This window comes from Antennarius striatus, chromosome 18, assembly GCF_040054535.1.
Source record: "Antennarius striatus isolate MH-2024 chromosome 18, ASM4005453v1, whole genome shotgun sequence".
Lineage (NCBI taxonomy): Eukaryota > Metazoa > Chordata > Actinopteri > Lophiiformes > Antennariidae > Antennarius > Antennarius striatus.
Window position 1 is genome coordinate 1634321 of NC_090793.1, and position 20807 is coordinate 1655127.

At 46.8% G+C, this 20807-nt stretch overlaps 3 protein-coding genes across 13 annotated transcripts; 2 read left to right on the plus strand and 1 right to left on the minus strand.

The window, feature by feature from the left end:
• Window positions 1-113: 113 nt before the first annotated feature.
• Window positions 114-7994, minus strand: LOC137611988 (arylsulfatase I-like). 8 transcript variants are annotated; one of them, XM_068340260.1, is made up of 11 exons: window positions 7811-7994; window positions 6167-6318; window positions 5013-5152; window positions 4794-4943; window positions 4626-4700; window positions 4344-4518; window positions 3757-3993; window positions 3397-3543; window positions 2696-2843; window positions 1568-2121; window positions 114-1498 (listed from the first exon to the last, which is right to left on the minus strand). In XM_068340260.1, the coding sequence occupies exons 2-11, from the start codon at window positions 6311-6313 to the stop codon at window positions 1079-1081; spliced, it is 2193 nt and encodes a 730-aa protein (XP_068196361.1). In that variant the 5' UTR covers window positions 6314-6318; window positions 7811-7994; the 3' UTR covers window positions 114-1078. The 8 variants fall into 8 exon arrangements, 7 of the variants coding, with proteins under 7 accessions (XP_068196361.1, XP_068196358.1, XP_068196359.1 ...); XR_011038815.1 differs by having other exon boundaries at window positions 114-373; window positions 497-1498; window positions 4626-5152; XM_068340257.1 differs by having other exon boundaries at window positions 4626-4943.
• Window positions 7995-8415: 421 nt separating this feature from the next.
• Window positions 8416-14505, plus strand: LOC137611990 (ABC transporter F family member 4-like). Of its 4 annotated transcripts, none has more exons than XM_068340263.1 (14): window positions 8416-9573; window positions 10314-10369; window positions 10586-10710; window positions 10798-10874; window positions 11256-11855; window positions 11988-12035; window positions 12153-12225; window positions 12409-12497; window positions 12655-12715; window positions 12820-13344; window positions 13425-13563; window positions 13640-13881; window positions 13955-14070; window positions 14160-14505. In XM_068340263.1, exons 1-13 carry the CDS (start codon window positions 9469-9471, stop codon window positions 14062-14064), a joined length of 2250 nt encoding a protein of 749 aa, XP_068196364.1. In that variant the 5' UTR covers window positions 8416-9468; the 3' UTR covers window positions 14065-14070; window positions 14160-14505. The 4 variants fall into 4 exon arrangements, with proteins under 4 accessions (XP_068196364.1, XP_068196363.1, XP_068196365.1 ...); XM_068340262.1 differs by having other exon boundaries at window positions 8417-9573; window positions 14256-14504; XM_068340264.1 differs by having other exon boundaries at window positions 8417-9573; window positions 10595-10710; window positions 14253-14504.
• A 448-nt stretch (window positions 14506-14953) lies between these two features.
• Window positions 14954-20608, plus strand: LOC137611991 (E3 ubiquitin-protein ligase TRIM63-like). The gene is made up of 9 exons (XM_068340265.1): window positions 14954-15475; window positions 16014-16186; window positions 17161-17335; window positions 17421-17516; window positions 18022-18255; window positions 18777-18799; window positions 18880-19004; window positions 19515-19801; window positions 19879-20608. The coding sequence occupies exons 1-9, from the start codon at window positions 15356-15358 to the stop codon at window positions 19960-19962; spliced, it is 1317 nt and encodes a 438-aa protein (XP_068196366.1). The 5' UTR covers window positions 14954-15355; the 3' UTR covers window positions 19963-20608.
• The last annotated feature ends 199 nt before the right edge of the window (window positions 20609-20807 follow it).

A 20807-nucleotide genomic window follows, 5' to 3' on the forward strand; every position in this document is an offset into this window, starting at 1 on the left:
CCCCCCCCCCCCCAAAAAAAACCAAGTTTGTCGAAGTAAGCAGTTCGATGCTCTGACAACAAACCACCTGTGGCACGAGTTGTTGCTATGGAAACAATGCAGTTGTAAAGGTGTGACAAGAGGCAGGATGATGTCGGTTTAATCCGGTTCCTCTAGATTAACGATCAGATTAACGACACTGGTGTCGGATTACAGGTGTAGAAGCCTTCATCAAACGGTTCACAGTCGTCATCGTCACACGTTTTACAACTGTGTCAGAATATTTGTAAAAACTTTGTTCGAAAACCTGCATCACAAGACAAACAGCTGCTGAGTCATCATTTCTAATCCCAGACTGGACCAATCAGGAGGGATCGTTGATCTCTGGCGCCTCCTGGTGGTTAAACCCACAAACGGTCACACGCCTGATGATACAAGGGTTTCTGTATTTTTTATAAATTTTACATTTTAGAACAAATCGATTGATCCCACTTCCCCTAACAGCTACGATCCATACCTGTTAATCATGTTGAGGGTGGGGGAAACAAGCGCCCCTTTCAACTCCACAGACCCGGTTTGTTCAGGGTGGAGAAAACAAGCGCCCCTTTCAACTGCTCATTCCTGGTTTGTTCCATGTGGAGCAAACAAACTGAAATATTTGGAGGTCAGGTGTCTGGAAGGGGTGGGGGTGGACTTCAAACGGGCTGCTAAGCGCTGCCGGGACACGTTTGACTTCCTCCTCTGGGGTTTCTGACTCCGGGAGTCATCATCGTCACGGAAGGGGGGTGGGTGGGGGTTGGGGTCAAATATTTAGTCGTGAAGCGACTCGTCAAAAAGAGACTCAAACACGGGTCAGAACATCAACCCAGTTTAAAGGAACAGTTCACCAGTTTCACAGAAAAGCGTCACAGTGTTTCCATGACGATGGAGAAGATTCCATCCGTCTTCAGGACCAGGACTGGGCTCCGAAATCCGATCCCTGACCCGAAACGTCATCGTCCACATAATCTAACTATAACAGGTTAAAAACGACACGAGTTAAAATGCGTTTAGAAAGTTTTCAACCGGGTTCTTCGTCGGCTGAATCGTCCTCGTCACCTCAGATCCGATTGGACATCATCCCAGTGTTCAGTTTCAAGAAGAACGACTGCAGCTTGCACAGACGGCACTTCTTCTTCGTCTTCTTCTTGCTGGGACGACCTTTCTTGTACACTCCCTGGTATTTCTCATCCTCGTGTTCCTCTTCCTCCACCCAGGGTACCCAGGCCCCGCCGTGCTGGTTGGGATCCGCTCGGGGGTCGTCGGGCGGGAAATGAACCGGCACCGCCGTCTGGTTGTAGTAGGCCAGCCGGCCCAGCAGGTGGTGCACCACGTCGGGTCTCTGGTCCGCCAGGTCCTGGCGCTCACACGGGTCGGCCGTTATGTTGAACAGCCAGATGTTTTTGAGGGTGGAGGGTGTGTGCAGCGACGAGATGTCCCGTTCCAGGTTCCACCAGCGACCAGGAAGCGTGGGAAGAACCTGAGAACCAAAATTTGGAGTTATTCATGTAGTTTGAGTAAAAATAACCCCAAAATGTGTTCTGGGTACCTGTAGGGGGACCCAGTCTCCGTGCCCCGGGTATCCCGTCAGCAGCTTCCAGTCTCCAGCCCTGATGGAAGCCTGGACAGACGTGTCCCAAACCGACTGGGGGGGCTGGAGACTCTCCTGTGGGACCGGATAGGAGATGTTCTGGTGCTTCTCTCTGGACTCTAGAGGTATGTCCTTGAGCTGTCTCTTGGATTTTGGTTGAGGTGCACGTGATCGTAAGGGATTCTTGTTCTGGGTTCTGACCCGGTTTCGTCTCGACTTCGAATGCTTTGGGATGTGAAGTTTTTTGGTCTTAGGGCGGGGTGTTGGTGACCCCACTGGGGAACCGCTGTAATGGGCCTTCAGGACTGGTCTTCGGCTGTGAGGGTTGACTTTGGCCTTGAGTTTGAATTTCAGTTTGGATTTTTTAAGGGGTTTGAGCTTTGGTTTGGATTTAAGTTTGGGCTTAGACTTCTTGGTGGCCATCAACTTAAACGGTGATTTCTGCTTTGGTTGCTTCTTTGGAATCTTCTTCTTTTTTGGTTTCTTGAAGGCTGGAACTTTCACTTTCCTTCCTAACACACAAAGTAGCAAACACTCAGTAATACGAGGTTAAGCATCCTGGAAACTTTCATTACTCCTCTGCTTTTTTGTCTTTTTAAAGACCTCTTCCTTTAATTACATAACATTAACCAGGACTTTAAAATCCACGATAGCTCATGAGCTACAGCCTCATGATGTCTGCTTCTTCACCTCGCTAACCTGATCCTAACATAACCCCTAACTCTTACCCTAGGACTAGGTTAGCGTTAAATTAGGGTAAGGTTAGGGTTAATTTAGAGTTAGGTTTAAATTAAGGTTAGATTAAGTTAGGATAAATTAGAGTTATGATTAAATTAGGATTATGCTAAATTTAGGGTTAGGGTTAAATTAGAGTTAAGATTAAGTTAGGGTTCGGATTGAGCTATGGTGAGGGTTAAATTAGGGTTAGGATTAAATTAGTTAGGTTTACGTTAGGGTTAAAGTCAGGCTCAGGGTTAGGGTTAAATCGGGGTTTGGGTTAAAGTTAAGTTAGGGTTTGGGTTAAGTTAGGGTTAACCTCCATTCATCTGAAATCTATCTGTCATCTGATTCGTGTTCAGTTCCCACCTGAGGCTTCTGGTGTGGGGGTGTCCCAGTCCTCGGGTTGAACCAGCGGTCGGTGCAGGGGGTCGATGTTGTGCAGTATCTCCTGACGGGGGGAGTCCTTCCCTTCACTGAGGGTGGGCCAAACATCAAAACCATCCAGGCCCTGACTCTGAATCACCATCACCACCACCATCACCACCACGATCATCATCATTGCCATCGTCATCATCATCATCATCACCACCATAATACCACTTCATAATAGTCAACCACTTCAGGAGTAACTAACAGTGAAGATCTTTGAGCGACTGATTTCTTTCATGAGTCACATGAAGCTTTTCTTTGGAATTCAAACCTTCTTCTAGACTCAGCCAACAAAGTTCTCTGGGAGCAGCGGACAGACCGACAATAAAAATAATAAATAACTCGTGTCTGAACTAAAATACGTTCATGAGGCCTTATCTCAGGTCAAAGAACATTTATCATCGTAATCGTAAATAAAGACAACTTTACGGTAGCGTTGTGACCTGAAGCCCAATTTGTCTAAACAGAAACAGATCCTGAGTCAGTTCCCCTTCAAGTAACTGATGTCATCATAGAAAACGGTTCTGATTCTGTTGCAGCCGTAAAAACCTGAGTGACGAGAATTTATTCCAGGATATTCAATCTGTGAAGACTAAAATAAAGACTTTCCAACGAACGCGGCTCTGAGTTCCACCCACCTGGCTGATGTTCCCCCCGGCCAGGCCCACCAGAGTGGGGAACCAATCTGTGATGTGCAGCAGAGCTTTTGAGACCCGCCTCCTGCGCCTCAGCAGGGGGCTGTGAACGAAGCCCACTCCTCGGATTCCTCCCTCCCAGTATGTTCCCTGGAAAACAACCATCGGGAAGTTTGGTTAGGTTGGCCTCACCTCCGGAAGTTAGTGGAGACTCCACGAAATATGGACCAGGAAAGACCACGTCAAAGTGGAGACTCCACGAAATACGAGTAAGAAAACGAACCCGTCCAAGTGGAGACTCCACTAAGTACGGACCAGGAAAGTTGGATAGTCTTCGGGTAAATTGAATAGTCTTACTCCCACCTTGCGGCCTCGCAGCGGCCAGTTGCTTCCTCCGGTGAACGGTTGGGCGCCGTTGTCCGTGGAGAAGATGATGACGCTGTTCCGGTAGAATCCGTACTTCCTCAGAGCGTAGGTGACGTTCCGTACCGCTTCGTCCACCGTGGAAACCATTGCGGCAAACTTCCTCCGGGCCACGTTGGCCATGTCCCGGTAAGGGTAGATGTAGGACTTGGGGGTCTGTAGGGGAGTGTGAACGGCCTGCGGGGGGACATCAAAAGGGAACATCCCGAGTTAATCTGAGTGGGAGGGGCTTGGAAGCGGTTGATTTAAGCGAATCATTCTTGTCCGTAAATTACAAGCTGCTGCTTCCGGACTGTGAGTCAACCTTCCCAAAGGAAGGAATGTGTTTGTTTTGTGGAACAATGGGACAAACGTCCCGATCCCTTCCACTCCATCAACAACACGGTTGCCCAAACATCGTCCCGTGTGTTTAAACTCTCTGTGTGGCCCACTTTGATCGCACGGCGAGAGACAAACCGATGTTTGTAGACAAGGCATCAGAACTCCCATCAGCCCGTCTGGTTCTGGTTCTGGTTCTGGTTCCATACCTGGAGGGACAGCAGCAGGAACAGTGGTTTGCCTGCCGGGTCGTGAGTCTCCAGGATCTTGCGAGCTCTCTGGGTGTACAGATTGGTGGAGTATCTCCCCTCCTGGCCCCACGCCACACCCTCGCCATCGTGGAGGTCGTACCCACACAAACCAGGACCGTCACAGGATTTGTAACTGGGGGCAGACAAACACAGGGGAACTGTAGACGTAGATCTTTGGGGATAAAAATTGAGGAGACGTTCATATTTCTTATTAATTATAATCGTAATAATCGTGTTTACCTGTAGTAATTCACACTTCCTGTCAAAGACCCAAAAAAACTGTCGAAACCTTTTCTGGTGGGCAGGCAAGCCTTCCTGGAAGGAAGGAGAACAAGCAAACAAACATACAAGCCAATCAAAGCGCCGCTCCAATATATGAAAAACCAATCAATCAATGCCTGGACGCACCTGTAGAAGCCCAGGTGCCATTTCCCCACCAGGTGAGTACTGTACCCCGCCTGGCGGAGCCTCTCGGGCAGCGTGTCCATGTTTGGGGGCAGGCAACTGGGCTGGCTGGGCCGGATGATGGAGTGTTGGAGCCCCGTGTGGATCTGATATCTACAGGAAAACACACGTAAACTAGCCACTCCCCCCAAGACAGGAAGTGCGGCATGGCGTGTGTCTGACCTGCCGGTGATCAGCTGACTGCGTGACGGCGTGCAGATTGGCTGGACGTAGTAGTTCTCCAGCGTCACGCCCTCCGCCGCCAGCTTGTCCAGAGTGGGGGTCTTAAGGGTGGGGTTGTGGTAGCCGATGTCGTTGAAACCCTGTGGAGACGTTGAGGAGAGACGGGTCAGCTGATGGAATCCAGGCGTGACCCTTGCTGACTACTTCCTGTTTATCCAGAACCAGCGCCGGGTCCATTCTGGGCTCCCATGGAACCAGAGCTCCTCCTCAGGGAGCGTCAGTTCTTATTGTCATGCGAGGACAATAAGAACTATTGGTTCTATTGCATCAGAACCAATAGAACCTTTCCTGACCTTTGACCCACAAACGTTAGAATGTTGAAAAGCAGAAAATATTCTGGATCCGCCCCGTTAAAGTAAAGATAATGTAATAAATTTACTTGTTTTGGAATGTAATTGGCCAATAACGAAATAGTTTATTACTCACCCTAATTCTAACCCTCACCCTAAACTTAACCCTTAAATTAACCCCTAACCATAAACCTAACCCCTACCCTCACCCTCACCCCTAACCCTTGACCCTAACCCAATCCTAACTCTAAACCTAATCTTAACCCCAATCCTATCCTAACTCTAACCCCAATCCTAACCCTAACCCTCACCCCTAGACCATAACTCATAACCCTTAACCATAACCCATAAACCTGACCCCTAAAGCTAACCCTTAATCTTAACCCCTTAACTAACCCTAAATCTAACCCATAAACCTAACCCTAAACCTACCCCCTAAACCTAAACCCTAAACCTAACCCCAAACTTAACCCCTAGACCTAACCCCTAACCCTAAATCTAACCTTTAAACCTAACCCTACACCTAACCCCTAGACCTACCCCTAAACCTAAACCTAAACCTAAACTTAACCCCTAGACCTGACCCTACACCTAACCTCTAAACCCAACCCCTAAACCTAACCCCTAACCCTTGACCCTAACCCTAACACTAACCATCACCTCATTCCTAGCCCTCACCCTGACCCCTCACCCCTAAACCCTAACCTCTGACCCAACCCCTGTTATTCCATCATTGGCTTCTTCTCGCCCTTTAACCCTTTAATTATTTAACAGGAAACTGCTGCGTCAGCGGCTCTTCCTCACCTGGTCGTCAGTGAGGATGAACAAGATGTGCGGCTGCTTCCTCTTCCTCGCTCCCGCCTCCTCTTCATCGCTCTGGTTCTGTTTGGACTGATGAGCCCCCAGGGGGTCCAGGCTGAGGAGAACCAGAACCAGCGCCGGCGTCCACATCGCTCCTGCGGGATCAAAGACACCCAAAACGAACACCTCAGCAAAACACGCTGAAAAAAAACGTCTGAGTCGGCACAAATTCTCAGTGGCGTGTCATCAGTGGGGGGGGGGCGATGCGTCATGAAACCACATGAGAGCTGTGAGCGGGTTCTGGAGCCGCTCCACCAGAGCTCTGAGGAGGTCGTTGGTTTCTGGAGCTGAATCACGGAAATAAAACGAAACGGGGGCAAAGAACCAACGGAGAACCCACGGGCCCCCAGGGGCCCCCACGGGCCCCCAGGGGCCGTTTGTTCAGTCATATCACTGCTGCTGGTGTCAAGACCGGTGTGTTCCCCTCTGGTTCCTCCTCTGGTTCCTGTTACGTTAGAACTTTAAGGTGGTTTCTGGTCCAGAACCGTCAGCATCCTCAGAAGCTGCTGATGGTGATCTAGAAGCTGATTGGATGATGTTAGTCATGTGATCATGTGACCATCATAGCTTCTGTCTGCTTTCCTCCATCAGATCCAAGTTAAACTTGATCTGATTGGTCGGAGATCCTGTTGCTCCTCCCTGAGCAGGAAGTGTACGTCTGCTAGCTTCCAGATTCAACATTGATAACTCCAGATTAGCAACGCTAGCTCTAGATTAGCATTGCTAGCTCAAGATTAGCATCGCTAGCTACAGTACAGATTGGACTAGTTTTCATGTCAGCAAGATGGAAGAGGTGGAAAAACTAAGGATGTGACGAAGAGACGCGATGATGTCACTCCAGCAATGATGTCATTCTAACAATGATGTCACAGACTCTAACGGTGATGTCACAGACTCTTACGGTGATGTCAGTCATTCTAAAGATGATGTCACTCACTCTAATGATGACATCACACACGATAATGGTGATGTCACTCACTCTAACGATGATGTCACAGACTCTAACGGTGATGTCAGTCATTCTAAAGATGATGTCACTCACTCTAACGATGATGTCACACAGGTGAATTCTGAATTCCCAGTCAAAGCATACGTTTTCATTTATGTTTCCGAACCGTTATCGGTAGAACCAGAGAACCAGAGATGTTTCCAGCTGTTCTGTCGGAACCACCGGACCGGAGTTCCAACCAGAGCTGCGGGTCTAACAGTCCTCCTATGACGTCTTTATGACCTCAGCAGCACGCGATGCTGACGTCACCGGCAGCCTTGAGTCAAAGCAGCTGTCTGGGCTCGAGCTGGTCACCGTCACGTCTGGCGTCTGGGCTCGCGACCTGCCGGCGTTCTCATGGCAACGGCGGCGGAAGGGTCACGCGTCGTTCCCACTGGCGCGTGCGGCGTGTTTGTGTCGTGAATACCTGAACGTCAGACGAGCCAAGACCTGCGCGAGACGCTCAGCCTGTCAGACACGAACCAGGGTTTAATCCCGGGTTTAATCCCGGGTTTAAAAAAACCTGACTCTATTTACACATTTAAAAAAATTTAAACCAATCACTGCGCATCTTTTCCTCACATCAGAGAACTGAATACCTCAGATCAGATCAATGGGAATGACCGGCTCTCCTCCTCTTCCTCTTCCACTTCCTCCTCCACTTCCTCTTCCACTTCCGGTCATAAACTTTGTTTTAAGTAGATTTTGCAGGAAACGCCTCAAGTTTCCACAGAAGCTTCCTTCCAGCGCGAGCCTCCACTCTCCGAATGAAACACGACGAGTCAAACGCGTGGGGGGCATGCGCCGACACTTCCGGGTGGACCTATCAAAATAAGAGCTCGCTGCAAAACGTGTGAAGAAGCTCAAAAATTGAGATTGGAAGAAATGAATTTTTCTTAAGAGGTATTTTGTGGGTTTTATTATGTTCATAAAATATAAAATTGTAAAAGTTGTAAGTGCGAAACGAGCATCAGAACTTATCGTCATCAGATAAAAATTGATAAAAAAGTTCTGTTTAATAACTGTTTAACCCAAATGAGCTTTATTGAATTGAACATTATTGATGATTTACTACAGATTGGGTCATGAATTGATTATTTAAGGCCGGTCGGATCCATCGGTTCAGAAGGTACATCGTGTTTTCATTGCTGTTGTTTTATTTTGAAAGGTCATCCCCAAACATCCGTTTATCCTCATTTTATTTTCTATAACTTCACACACAAAGAAAACTTGAAACACGTTCTATTAAAACAAAACTTGTGCAACTTTCACTGTTATTATGTTGTAATTCTTTTCACCACAGCCGGGACCGGAACCGGGACCGGAACCAGAACCAGGTGACCGCGGACCGAACATGATCCGAGCGGTGTGACCGCGGGTTTGGAGCCGTTCCTCAGCCTGAGGTTCCAGCTGGCACCCGCAGAGCAGCAGGAATGTTCAGATGCAAACTGCATCCAGTCGCCCGGAGGCAACCGAGCACAAAGAGGTTCCATCATCGACTAAAAAAGTTCGATCCGTCCGGGAAACATTCTGCCATGTTGTTCTGGAGTTTAAATGAAAACATCTGCTCCATTAGGGATTTATTACAGGAGCCAGACAGGCGACGAGGAGCTTAGAATAAAAACCAGTAGGTATGCAGGAAGAGGTCCCCGCACAGGATTTACACCAGAAACACGCAGAAAGTGTGAAAATAAATGTGAAAAATGATTTAACAATCTAACTTTTCTATCTCCAGGTGACATTTATGTGAATTTTCCCAGTTGGAATATTATTTTTCCAAAGATTCCGACGTCACATGAACGCACAATGAGGCGTTTGATTGTAGAAGATGTGTAAATGGAGATATCTTCTGCTGATTTGACTTTTTATGTCAGGATTATTTAAGAATCTAACAGCAGAAATAGATGGAGTAATAAATCCGTTTAAATTCAGTTTGTCAATCAGGATCAGGATGCGGATCGATACTTCTTTTTTTTTTTTCCCCCACTTTTTTTTGTTAAAAAAAAATCTATCAAAATTATTTTATCACACAATGGAACCGTTTCTGGATTATAATCCCGTCAAATATCGAAGGAATAAACGAGAAAACATTCGTTTTCCGAGTCCTTAAAAAAGAACTCCATTTCCCATGCCGCATTTCGAAGGGGGCGTCGTCCCGGCGGCATAGCTAGCTGGAGCCGAGCCGTGAATAATTCCTCGCTAATATTCCAGTTTGGAGCCAGTTTCCCAGTCGGGTCAGGCGGGCCAGCGGGACGCGATGGTCCTGGAGGAGGACGCCGCTCTGCTGTGGCTGATCCACCGCCACCTGCGGGCGAAGGGCTTCGAACGGGCCGCGAAGGTTCTGGAGAGACACGTGCAGCAGGTGAGGAGCGGGTTCGAATCCCTCCAGCGGACACGGGCGCTAGCCCAGCTGCTAACGTTAGCCTAGCTGTTTGTGCTAAAAATGTATAAAATATATTATTTATTTGTGGTTAGAATATTAAATATGTATGTATTTAATATATTTATAATAAACAAAAATGTATTATTTGGGATTTATATTTTTATGAATTATTTAATATATTTAGAAATTAAAATATTTTTAATATATTTTTTATTTTCCTGATGTTGTATAACAACCTGGATTAAATGTGAATGTGAAAATGCAGATTTAAAAAAAATCAGTACAAAATGTTCACATGTTAATTATTTAAATATAAGATTTTTTATTTTTTTTTGTTCAGGATTCAGAAATACGCTTTTTACCTTTTTAACATTTCCTTGGCAGCAACATTTAAATATAAAGATAAATCCCATAAATCAGATTAATCTGATGGAAAAGGGTAACTTTATGTCCCCCCCACTTTGGGACATAAAGCCCTTCTGGAATTTCATTGGGGTAGACACGTCTCCGCCCGCGAGACAGGAAGTGTTTCTATCCGATTTAAATCGCCGACGCCATCAAAGGTGGGACATCCCATCAGAACCAGATGCTGCTGCATGCATTCATTTCCGGAAGCGTGTGGCGTTCCAGGACTGCAGGAAATTAAGCCGTTCTTCTTCTCCTTCTGCTTTGGGTGTGTCCGTCATGTGTCGTCCGTGTGTTGGTGTTTGTGTGTGAAGGTGGAGGCGCCGCCGCAGGGGATCAGCCTGGAGGAAATCTACCTGACCTGGTGGGGGTGAGTCACACCTGAACGCCACACGGTGCACCTGAACGCCACACGGTGCACCTGGACGCCACACGGTGGCACCTGAACGCCACACGGTGCACCTGAACGCCACACGGTGCACCTGGACAATCACAACCAGTTTCAAGGGGATCAACTAAACTTTGATGGTTTTTTTATTATGTGTGTGTGTGTGTGTGTGTGTGTGTGTGTGTGTGTGTGTTGGAGGATTGGCAGGTTTTGCTCTAGGCTAGATGAAGGCACCGGGCAGGAGAAGAATCAACCAATCGGATCAGACCGGGTTGCCAACGCCTCAAACGCCACAGGAGAAGAAACGACTGATGGACCCGATGGTGAGGAGCCGCTCTTCCTCTTCCTGATTGATCCTGTCTGTAATCTATAATCTGTAATCTATGGATTATTGGTGCTCCTGCTTTCAGGGTCGTCGTCAGACTCTAATTCTGCAGCAGCTTTAAATTGGGGGGGCTTAGTTCCCCCCTATGAGGAGGAGCTGGAGGTGAGAGGAGAGCAACACACACACACACACACACACACACACACACACACACACACACATAGCTGTCGTCCAGCCACTGTACTAATGTGCTGATAGACCGTGTCGTCGGGGGTGTTGTTCTTTCCGTGTCGCCGTGCCAACCGTCGTCGGGGGTGTTGTTTCTGGAGGCTCGTCCGCTGAACCGATTGTTTCTCTTTTTTTTGTTGTTTTTTTTGCATTGATGTGAATCTAAGAGCTGCTGGTCAGATAAGATCTGGCATCCCATGATGCACTGGGGCGGAACATCATGTGATAATTTCCTCCAGCCGTCGACCCACTGAGCTCTCTGGATGTTCTGGGCCTCGTTCCATTTCTAATGACCTGCTTGATGGCTTTTTACAGTGCATTCCTCTACCTGGAGCTCCTTATGGGCTTCCTGATGGAGCTCCCAGTGGTCCTCCTGATGGAGCTCCCAGTGGTCCTCCTGATGGAGCTCCCACTGGTCCTCCTGATGGAGCTCCCACTGGTCCTCCTGATGGAGCTCCCACTGGTCCTCCTGATGGAGCTCCCACTGGTCCTCCTGATGGAGCTCCCACTGGTCCTCCTGACGGAGCTCCTAGTGGGTCTCCTGATGGAGCTCCTAATGGTTCTACTGATGTTCCTTGTGACGGTGCTGCTAATGGGTCTCCTGATGGAGCTCCTGATGGTCCACCTGTTAGTTCTCCTGCTGGTTCTCCCAATGGTCCTCCTGACGGAGCTTCTGATGATCCTACTGATGGAGCTCTCAATGGTTCTCCTGATGGAGCTCCTAATGGAGCTCCTAATGGAGCTCCTGATGGTCCTCTTGATGGGTCACCTGATGGGTCACCTGATGGAGCTCCTGATGGAGCTCCTGATGGAGCTCCTGATGGGGCAGAGGGTTCCAGCTCCAACCGCGTGGACTCTGAGGAGCTGGTCGAACCCTCAGAAGATCCTGGACCAGCTGAGGATCATCTGAAGCAGGTTAGTTCCTCAGACGTTCCTCAGACGACTGCGTGAAGAACCATTCGGTTCTGTTCTGACGGAGCTCCTGGTTCCACCTTCAGTCGCTGAAATCAGAAACTAGATTTGTCTCCTCTGGCTTTCTGTCCTCAGGAGACACCTGTCAGCAACACAGAAGCCACGCCCCCCTCCCTTCGTGAGGTAGGTGCTGGAGAGGAAATTAAAATTAGGATTAAGGCAGTTTAATCTGGAGATTAAATCTGAAATCAACCTAAAATAAATCATTAAAACTTGTCGTTCTGCTGATTCCTCCTGTAGAACCCGCCTGACCCCGCCCCCTCTGAGGAGACCAATCGCCATCCAGCAGGGGTGGAAACCACACCTCCGGGAGGTAAGAATGACCAATAGGATAGCAGGAATATTGTGTTGTCAAGAGTCAGCTGACCGGAATGAAGAAGATGACGAAAAATACAATCAAAACTTTTCAAAAAAATTGATGGTTTGATTGATTTTTGTCTCAAATTTGAAAATTAAATGAAAATAATTTAGTTGTGATTTCTGGATTCTGTTCCAGATCAGATCCAGGAAGAGGAACAGGAAGAGGAACAGGAAGAGGAACAGGAAGAGGAACAGGAAGAGGAAGAACGGGAAGTAAAATCTGAGGTAAATGATCCAAATCCATTAATCTGGATTAATTCATCCACTTTATAACAAGTCTAGTTTAGTTAATCTCAACCTCTCGTCAAACTTTAAAAATGGGCGTGGTCCAAACTCAGCCAGCCAATCAGAGTTTGTCCCATGTCTGGGTGTGTTTTTTCAGATTACAGGCGGCGGTGGCGACGACGACATCACATCCGGCCAATCACAGGCGTCAACAGCCGGTGAGGAAGCATCTTTAAGCCCCGCCCCCTCTATCTTGAAGCCACGCCCGTTTTCCCTCGTTTCTGGCCTGAAGCTGAGATCAGGATGTTTTTTTGTCCTGTAGCCGTGGAGCCGGACGTCTCCATCATCATCAACCTCGACGAAAGCGAGGTTGATGAAGCTCCGCCCCCCACTGAGGAGGTCCCGCCCACCACGGGGAAGAAGAAGAAGAAGAGGAGGAAGAAAAGCAATGAGACCTCCATTGTAGATTCACCCGACGACACTCCTGTCTCCACGCCGACCAGAAAGAAGAAGACCAAGAAGAAGCTGGAGGAGGAGGAAGAGGAGGATGCATCTCAGGTGGTTCCACCAGAGAAGAAGAAGAAGACGAAGAAACAGAAACGGGAGCAAGATGAAGCGGAGGCCGCTCCTCCAGAAGAGAAAAGAAAGAAGAAAAAGTCCAGAGATGGAGGGAAGAAGGAGGAAGCAGCAGCAGAGGAGGAGGAGGAGGATCTTCTGAGTCCAACGACGACGACTGAGGAGAAGAAGAAGAGGAAGAAGAGGAGGAGAGAGGCTGAACAGGAGAACCAGGAGGTGCAGTTTGATGATGAACCAGCAGGGGGAGACAGAGACGCAGAGCAGACCTCAGGTAGAACCTCACCTCCTGGTTCCTGGAGGTTCTCGTTGTTCTTCCTCTCGTTGCTCCTCAAACACGTTCTCCTCTTTCAGACGGAAAAAAGAAACGCTTGAGGAAGAAACTCGGCAAGAAGAAGAGGATGAGGATCCAGATTATGATGATGATGGAGAAGATGAGGATGAAGAAAGGCGGAGCTTCAGGAGAACCAGCAGCAGCCAGCAGGAAGAAGAAGTCGGTTTGATTTCCACGTTAAAAAAAAGTTTCAATTTTACACAAGTCAAAAACGTTTTTTGCTTGAAATTTTCAGACCAAACGACGACGACGCACCGAAGAAGAAGAAGAAGAAACCCGCAGAACAGGAAGAAGTTTCCTCAAAGGAAAACCAGCCTCCAAAAACGAAGAAGAAGAAGGTAAAGGAGAAGTTTGTGCAGGAGGAGGAGGAGGACGGGGCGGGGAGCTCCACACCTCCTTCAAAGGAAGGGAAGAAGAAGAAGAAGAAGAAGGTGGATGGAGGAGAGGAGGAGACGACCGGGACACCAAAGAAGAAGAGTAAGAGACCTCCGTCCGCTCTGTCGGCGCCTCGTTTTCATGTCGTGCGAATTAAACCGACTCTCGTTTCCAGAGAGGATCCGACCGGAGGAGTCGGACGCTTCCGCTGTTTCCATGGTAACGAACCAAAAAGGCCTCAAGACCCGGAAAAAGAAGTCCAGGAAGTCGCTGCCCTCCACTTGACTCAGGGTGAGTAGGTCCAGCTTCAGGAGTGAGGAGGAGGAAGTGGATGCGGTTGCTATGGGAACACGTGGTTAATGTGATTTCATTGGTTTCAGATCTGAAACGCAGGAAGTGGATCTAAACATTTCAAGGTTCTGTGTTCCAAAACCGCGAACGCAGAAATGATCATGTGACTCTTTGTTCTCCAGCAGACGTCGGACGAGAAGCTCGGACCCGAACAGGAAGTGGCTCCCCTCGTGTCCTCAGCTGGTCCCCCCAAAGGTTTCAGGCCCTCTACTGGTTAGAGTCTAGTTAGTTATCAGGTCCTCATTGTTTGTTTCAGGCTGTTTACAGAGTTGTTTACACTGTTTTTAATCGAATCCTAACTTTGTATCTGAATTGTTCTTGTTTCTTGAATAAAACGTCATTTTTAAGAACAAAGGAGTTATAATGGAATTATAAAATAAAACTCTTTCATTTGTATTTTTAAGGCGATTCTGTTTTCGGGCGGATTAGTTGGTTTGATGACCAGAAAAAAAGTCTCACAAGGAGCATCCATTCATTCATATAAATTAATAACTTTATTTGTATTTTAATTCATTTATTTTAATTTATTTCATTTATTTTTATTAAATTTATTTTAATTTTGTACGTTACTTTATTTCATTTTTCAATTTTAATTAATTCATTTATTTGCATTTATTTTAGTAATTAAATTTTGTATTTTTACTAATTTAATTCAATTGTATTTTATTTAATTTTTGTATTTTAATTTAATCCTGCTTTCAGTCCTCCTATCCTGCAGAGGGCGCTATTCTTACTGCAAGTTACTGCACAAACTTATGAAAATATTTGCATACTCTTCTTTTTGACAGCCACACAAAGACGAGTAATCAGAATACTCGAATACTTGTCCTCTACTCGCTCAGAGTACTTTATTACTTTAAACTGCAGTGTTTTCAGTCCTCCTCCAGCAGGAGGCGCTCCACCCTGCTCTGATTGGGTGGACTGCCCCTTTGACCTCCTGTCTCCCCCTCCTTTTCTTTTGCTCTGTCATGTCTCCGTGACCTTTGACATATAAGGGCATGTCGGCACGGCAACGGCTGACGTCTGCCGGTCTAAAAACAGACCTGGAGCTCTTCAGTCTGTTGTTCACCGGCCGTCCAGTCCTCCGCTCTGCTCCTTCTACTCTAGCTCTTTATTTTCTGTTTAATTTGAGGGGCGCCTCCCACGTCGGTTCTCCCCCCTGTCGGTTCTCCCTTGTCCGTCCTCCCCCCCCCCCCCATCCCGTCTGGGTGAGACACCCGGCGTCATGGAGAGCCTGGAGAAGCAGCTTATCTGCCCCATCTGTCTGGAGATGTTCACCAAGCCGGTCGTCATCCTGCCCTGTCAGCACAACCTCTGCCGCAAGTGTGCCAACGACATCTTCCAGGTGAGGTCACCCCACAGGTGAGGTCACCCCACAGGTGAGGTCACCCCACAGGTGAGGTCACCCCACAGGTGAGGTCACCTGGATTTTTATTGTTGTTCAAATTTTTTTTGGAACATTTATAATCTAGAGTGATCTAACTCCAAACGACGTAAGATGAGGTTTACCTGTATATTATTATTGCATTTTTCTTTCAGTTAATATGAACACCTGTAACAAGCGCAATTATAATATAGAAAATATATAATAATCTAACAGATTTGATCTATGGTCTTTGTTACAGACAAGTAACAAAGTAACAAATAATATCATATAGAATAAAATAGAGATGTTACTTAGGTTCCTAAAAGCAAACCAAGATCAAATCCAAGTTTTTCGAAGTCCAGAACTGTTGAGCGTCTCAGTAGACGACTCTAGAACAGTTTCTGGTTCTTCCAGTCTCACCTTCAGCAGACTCTTGGTTGTATTTGAACTAAAACCAGGAAGTTGTTTCATTTACAAACTGTATAACATCTACCTGTGATGCCCCGCCCACCTGCAGGCCTCCAATCCCTACCTGTCGACCAGGAGCGGCTCCACGGTGACGTCCGGCGGTCGTTTCCGGTGCCCGTCCTGCCGTCATGAGGTGGTTCTGGACCGACACGGCGTCTACGGCCTGCAGCGCAACCTGCTGGTGGAGAACATCATTGACATGTACAAGCAGGGGAGCACCAGGTAACGTTCTGGGGGTCCGCTCATCCAGCTGGCCTCCGTCTGGGGGGGGTCAGGGTTCCAATGTTCTCCAACTGTTCTAATGGTTCCTACGATTCTAATGGTTCTAATGGTCCCTAACGGTTCCAACCGTCTCCAACGATTCTAATGGTTCTAATGGTCCCTAACGGTTCCAACCGTCCCCAATGATTCTAATGGTTCTAATGGTTCAGACGGTTCTAATGGTCCCAAACGATCCAATGGTCCCAATGGTTCCAACCGTCCCCAACGGTTCTAATGGTTCTAATGGCCCCCAACGGTTCCAACGGTTTCAACAGTCCCATTGGTTCCAACGGTTCTAATGGTTCCAACAGTTCCAACTGTCCCCAACGATTCTAATGGTTCTAATAGTTCTAATGGTTCCAACGGTTCTAATGGTTCTAATGGTTCCAGCGGTTCTAATGGTTCTAATGGTCCCAAATGATCCAATGGTCCCAATGGTTCCAACCGTCCCCAAAGGTTGTAATGGTTCTAATGGCCTCCAATGGTCCCCAACGCTTGTAATGGTCCCCAACGGTTCCAATGCCTGTTCTCCAGGCTCAGACTGTAGATCGATATATAGATAGATGATAGACTGATCGATAGATAGATATATCCTCTATCGTTAGCTTGACACAGCTAACACTGTGTTAGCTTAGATTCAACACTTGGCGTCGGTTGGGTCAGCATTGCCCCTCTGCTCCCACTGATTGTGCTAAACTAAGCTAAGCTAACATAACACATCCTCAGCGGAGTTGATCTTTATCACATCTGATGAAGCGTGTTAGCGGTTAGCGGTTAGCTGCGCCACTATTTTTAAATGTAGGTCAGCAGCTCGACTGTGTGTGTAATCTGAGACGGGATGACAAACATGTTTTGGCCGAGCGTGTTTTCAATGCATCGCCACACCTGTCTCACCACCCCCACCCCCACCCCCACCTGTCTGTCCGTCTGAGCAGCAGACCCGTCCCGGAGGTCAAGCAGCAGCAGCCGATGTGTGAGGAGCACGAAGAAGAGAAGATCAACATCTACTGCGTGACCCACGGCGTGCCCACCTGCTCCCTCTGCAAGGTGTTCGGCGCCCACAAGGACTGCCAGGTGGCGCCGCTGGACAGCGTCTTCCAATCACAGAAGGTGTCCCACGTCACATGATTGCAGACGGGTGTATGTAGGGCCACTAGAGGGCGAGCTTTAACTCTGTGTGTGTGTGTGTGTGTAGACAGAGTTGACCGACTGCGTCTCCATGTTAGTCGGGAACAACGAGAGGATTCAGGCCATCATCATCCAGCTGGAGGAAACCTGCAGAGCCGTCGACGTGAGTTCAAACCCCGACCGTCCTCAAGGCGCCGAGGATTTGTCGAAATTTTTAAATCACATGACTTTAACCCACAAAGTAAAAGTGGAAAACGTTTTGCGGCCTTAAAAAACTTCACCTGTGGTAAGGTAGAGACTGACCACGCTCTCGTTTTGGGTGAACTGCTCCTTTAAACGCTGGTTCCAGGTTTGTTCCTGGTTCACCTGAGGAACATGTGTCAAACTCAAGGCCCGGGGGCCAAATGTGGCCCTCCGCATCATTTAATGTGGCCCGCGAGAGCATAAAAGGTCTGGGTGTCTAGAAATAAATGGGTCAAAAGTGTGCTTTGAGCAAAACTACATTTCCCACAATGCAGTATTGAAGCCAAAAAAAAAAGCCCTGACAAAAATGTTTTGAACAAAGTTAAAGTCCTAACTTGTGTCTGACGTTATTTTTTTATTTTTGTTCATTGGATAGTTTGATCCTTGATTGATTGTCCTGAGGTTTGGTCGCGACTCTTTCCCAGGAGAACGGGCGTCGGCAGAAGTCGCGGGTGTGCGAGGTGTTCGACCACCTGTTCGCGCTGCTGGAGGAGAGGAAAGGCGACATGATCCTGAAGATCAACACCGAGCAGGAGGAGAAGCTCGACTACATCCGGGGTCTGAGGAACAACCACCAGGAACACATGGAGAACACGGCCAAGCTGCTGGAGACCGTCATCCAGACCCTGGACGAAGCCGAGATGGCCGTCTTCCTGCAGGTGAACCTGAACGCGCCGCCGGTTTAAATTTTAAACCCATTTAGAAAAACATTTTTTACGCTTTTAAAAAAAAAAAAAGTTCATTTAATTCGATTGAAATTGATTTAGTTTCACTTTTTAAAACTTTTTTTTTCTCACTTTTTAATAAAAACATATTGCAGGTAATTCTCTTTTTAGAATATTAAACTGGTCTCAAATGAGGATCAGGCTAATTTCTGGGGCGTAAATTAGAAAAAAATTGAATTTTTCTTGAAACCTCAAAATTTTAGTGTAATCAAATTACAACAACATTATTACATTTTTATTATTAATTAATTATTAATTAAGTTTTTTTTCATACAAAGGCAATGCAGTAATTTCTGATTATTATCAGTAATCAGTAAAAAAGTAATCTTCCTACAGGATTATCAGAGGATGTATTTATTTATTTATTTATTTACTGACTTTCTTATCAGTTGTTGATGCTACTTGTCAAAAATGTAAATCATTGATCTGTTTTTATTCCATCTCTCCTCCGACAGACGGCCAAACCTCTGTTGCAGCAGTGAGTGTCTGACTTTAATGTTTTTTAATAAAGATCTCCCTGCTGTGTTTCCAGACGTGTTAATAAAGTTTTTTTCTCAGGATTGTGGAGGGAACCGACACGTCTCACCTGGATAAACTCCAACATGGCTACGAGAACATGGATCATTTCACGGCTAACTTTGACCGCCAGCGGAGGGCGCTAATGAACATCGACTTCATTAAGGGTAACAAAAAAAATTAGCTTCACCTGACGGTCCAATCACAAACAAGCTCTCTGACTGTTTCAATTCATGCTAGCATATAAGACTGTAGCTGACGGAGTTAGCATTTAACCATCATATGTATAAAATCGTGTTAAAAAGCTAGCTTACAAATAATATGTTAGCTTGTTAGCATAACCTATGCTTCTCGTTAGCTTTTAGTTGGAACATTGTGAACACAAAACATTTTTGCGTTGATGTTATGTGTACTGCATGTGAATTTGCATGCTAACTTCATCTCATATGCAAAAAAATTTGCAGGAAGCTAACTGTACATTAGCATATTGATATGGTATTATGAAATATTGTAGTTTGCTAGCATGGAGCTACTGTAATTCATTTAGATGCATTGCTGTCATTAGTCTTGCTGTACGCTTTGTTAGCATAAACATTGTTAGCATAGAACTATTAGCACGGCGCGTGAGCTAGCTTCCTGATCTGTTAGCATGTTGCTAACTTGTGTTCTCTTGTCAGTCTATGAAGACGATGATGAAGAGGAACTGGAAGCCCTGGAGGTCAGAACGTCGAGACCAGGAAGTCGCGTCGAGCAGCAGCCGCCGCCCACTGCGGGGGTCGCAGCCAATCAGCAGCCTCCTCTGTCTCCTGTTCAGCCTGCAGGGGTCCAGCTTTTAGCTCCGCCCCCACAGAGGGTCTCCGAGGCCCCGTCTATCTCTTCAACACAAACAAAAAGCCCCGCCCCATCGTCAAGCAGCCCGGCTCCGCCCCCTCTCCCTCTCCCCACCTCCAGCACCGGCCCTCAGGTAAATTAACACCGCAGTAAACATTTTGTTGTTGTTGTTTTTGTTGTTCTCATCATCGTCATCGTCATCATCATCAGGTTCAGTCCGATCAGCAGAGCGAGTCGGGCGACGCTGACGGACCCAAACACGTCTTCTCCTTCAGCTGGCTGAACCAGAAGTAGAACCGTTAGAACCAACGACAACCAACCAGAACCAACAACAACCAAACACAACCAATGACAACCAACCAGAACCAACAACAACCAAACATAACCAACGACAACCAACCAGAACCAACAACAACCAAACACAACCAACGACAACCAACCAGAACCAACAACAACCAAACAGAACCAACAACAACCAAACACAACCAACGACAACCAACCAGAACCAACAACAACCAAACATAACCAACGACAACCAAGCATAACAAACTAAAGCCAACCAGAACCAAAAACAACCAACCACAACCATCCAGAGCCAACCAACCAGAACGAACCAGAGCCAACCACAACCAACCAACCAACCACAACCAACCAACTAGAACCATCCAGAGCCAACCAACCAGAACCAACCAGAACCAACCAGAGCCAACCAACCAGAACCAACCAGAACCAACCACAGCCAACCACAACCAACCAGAACTGTTAGAAACAACCAGAATCAACCAGAACCAACCACAACCAACCACCACCAACCACAACCAACCACAACCAAACAGAACCAACCAAAAATTTTCTACAATTTTTTCTCACACTTCCTAAAACGTTAAACAGTTTGAACACAAAAACACAGTTCGATCAACTAGAAATGATTTCTGTTACAATGTTGAATAAATGATTTTTTGTGAAACTGATTTTCCGGGATTTTATCCGTTTAAAAGGAGTTAGATTAGATTATAATAAAAAATGTGATTAAAAATTTCTGATTGTTCTCCTCGAAACTCCACAAGAGAAAAAGAGAATAGATTCTGTTTTATGAAAGCAGATTGAAATATAGATTTAAAAAAGACGTAAAAATGAAA

Coding starts and splice junctions, on each gene's coding strand:
- LOC137611988 (XM_068340253.1), bottom strand. CDS start 6,313: ATGTGGACGCCGGCGCTGGTTCTGGTTCTCCTCAGCCTGGACCCCCTG. Junction 3,544..3,756: donor GGCCGCTGCGAGGCCGCAAG/GTGGGAGTAAGA, acceptor GTTGTTTTCCAG/GGAACATACTGGGAGGGAGG. Junction 1,499..1,567: donor GAGACTGGGTCCCCCTACAG/GTACCCAGAACA, acceptor TTTGGTTCTCAG/GTTCTTCCCACGCTTCCTGG.
- LOC137611990 (XM_068340263.1), top strand. CDS start 9,469: ATGGTCCTGGAGGAGGACGCCGCTCTGCTGTGGCTGATCCACCGCCAC. Junction 9,574..10,313: donor TGGAGAGACACGTGCAGCAG/GTGAGGAGCGGG, acceptor TTGTGTGTGAAG/GTGGAGGCGCCGCCGCAGGG. Junction 13,882..13,954: donor CGGGACACCAAAGAAGAAGA/GTAAGAGACCTC, acceptor TCTCGTTTCCAG/AGAGGATCCGACCGGAGGAG.
- LOC137611991 (XM_068340265.1), top strand. CDS start 15,356: ATGGAGAGCCTGGAGAAGCAGCTTATCTGCCCCATCTGTCTGGAGATG. Junction 15,476..16,013: donor GTGCCAACGACATCTTCCAG/GTGAGGTCACCC, acceptor GCCCACCTGCAG/GCCTCCAATCCCTACCTGTC. Junction 17,336..17,420: donor GCGTCTTCCAATCACAGAAG/GTGTCCCACGTC, acceptor GTGTGTGTGTAG/ACAGAGTTGACCGACTGCGT.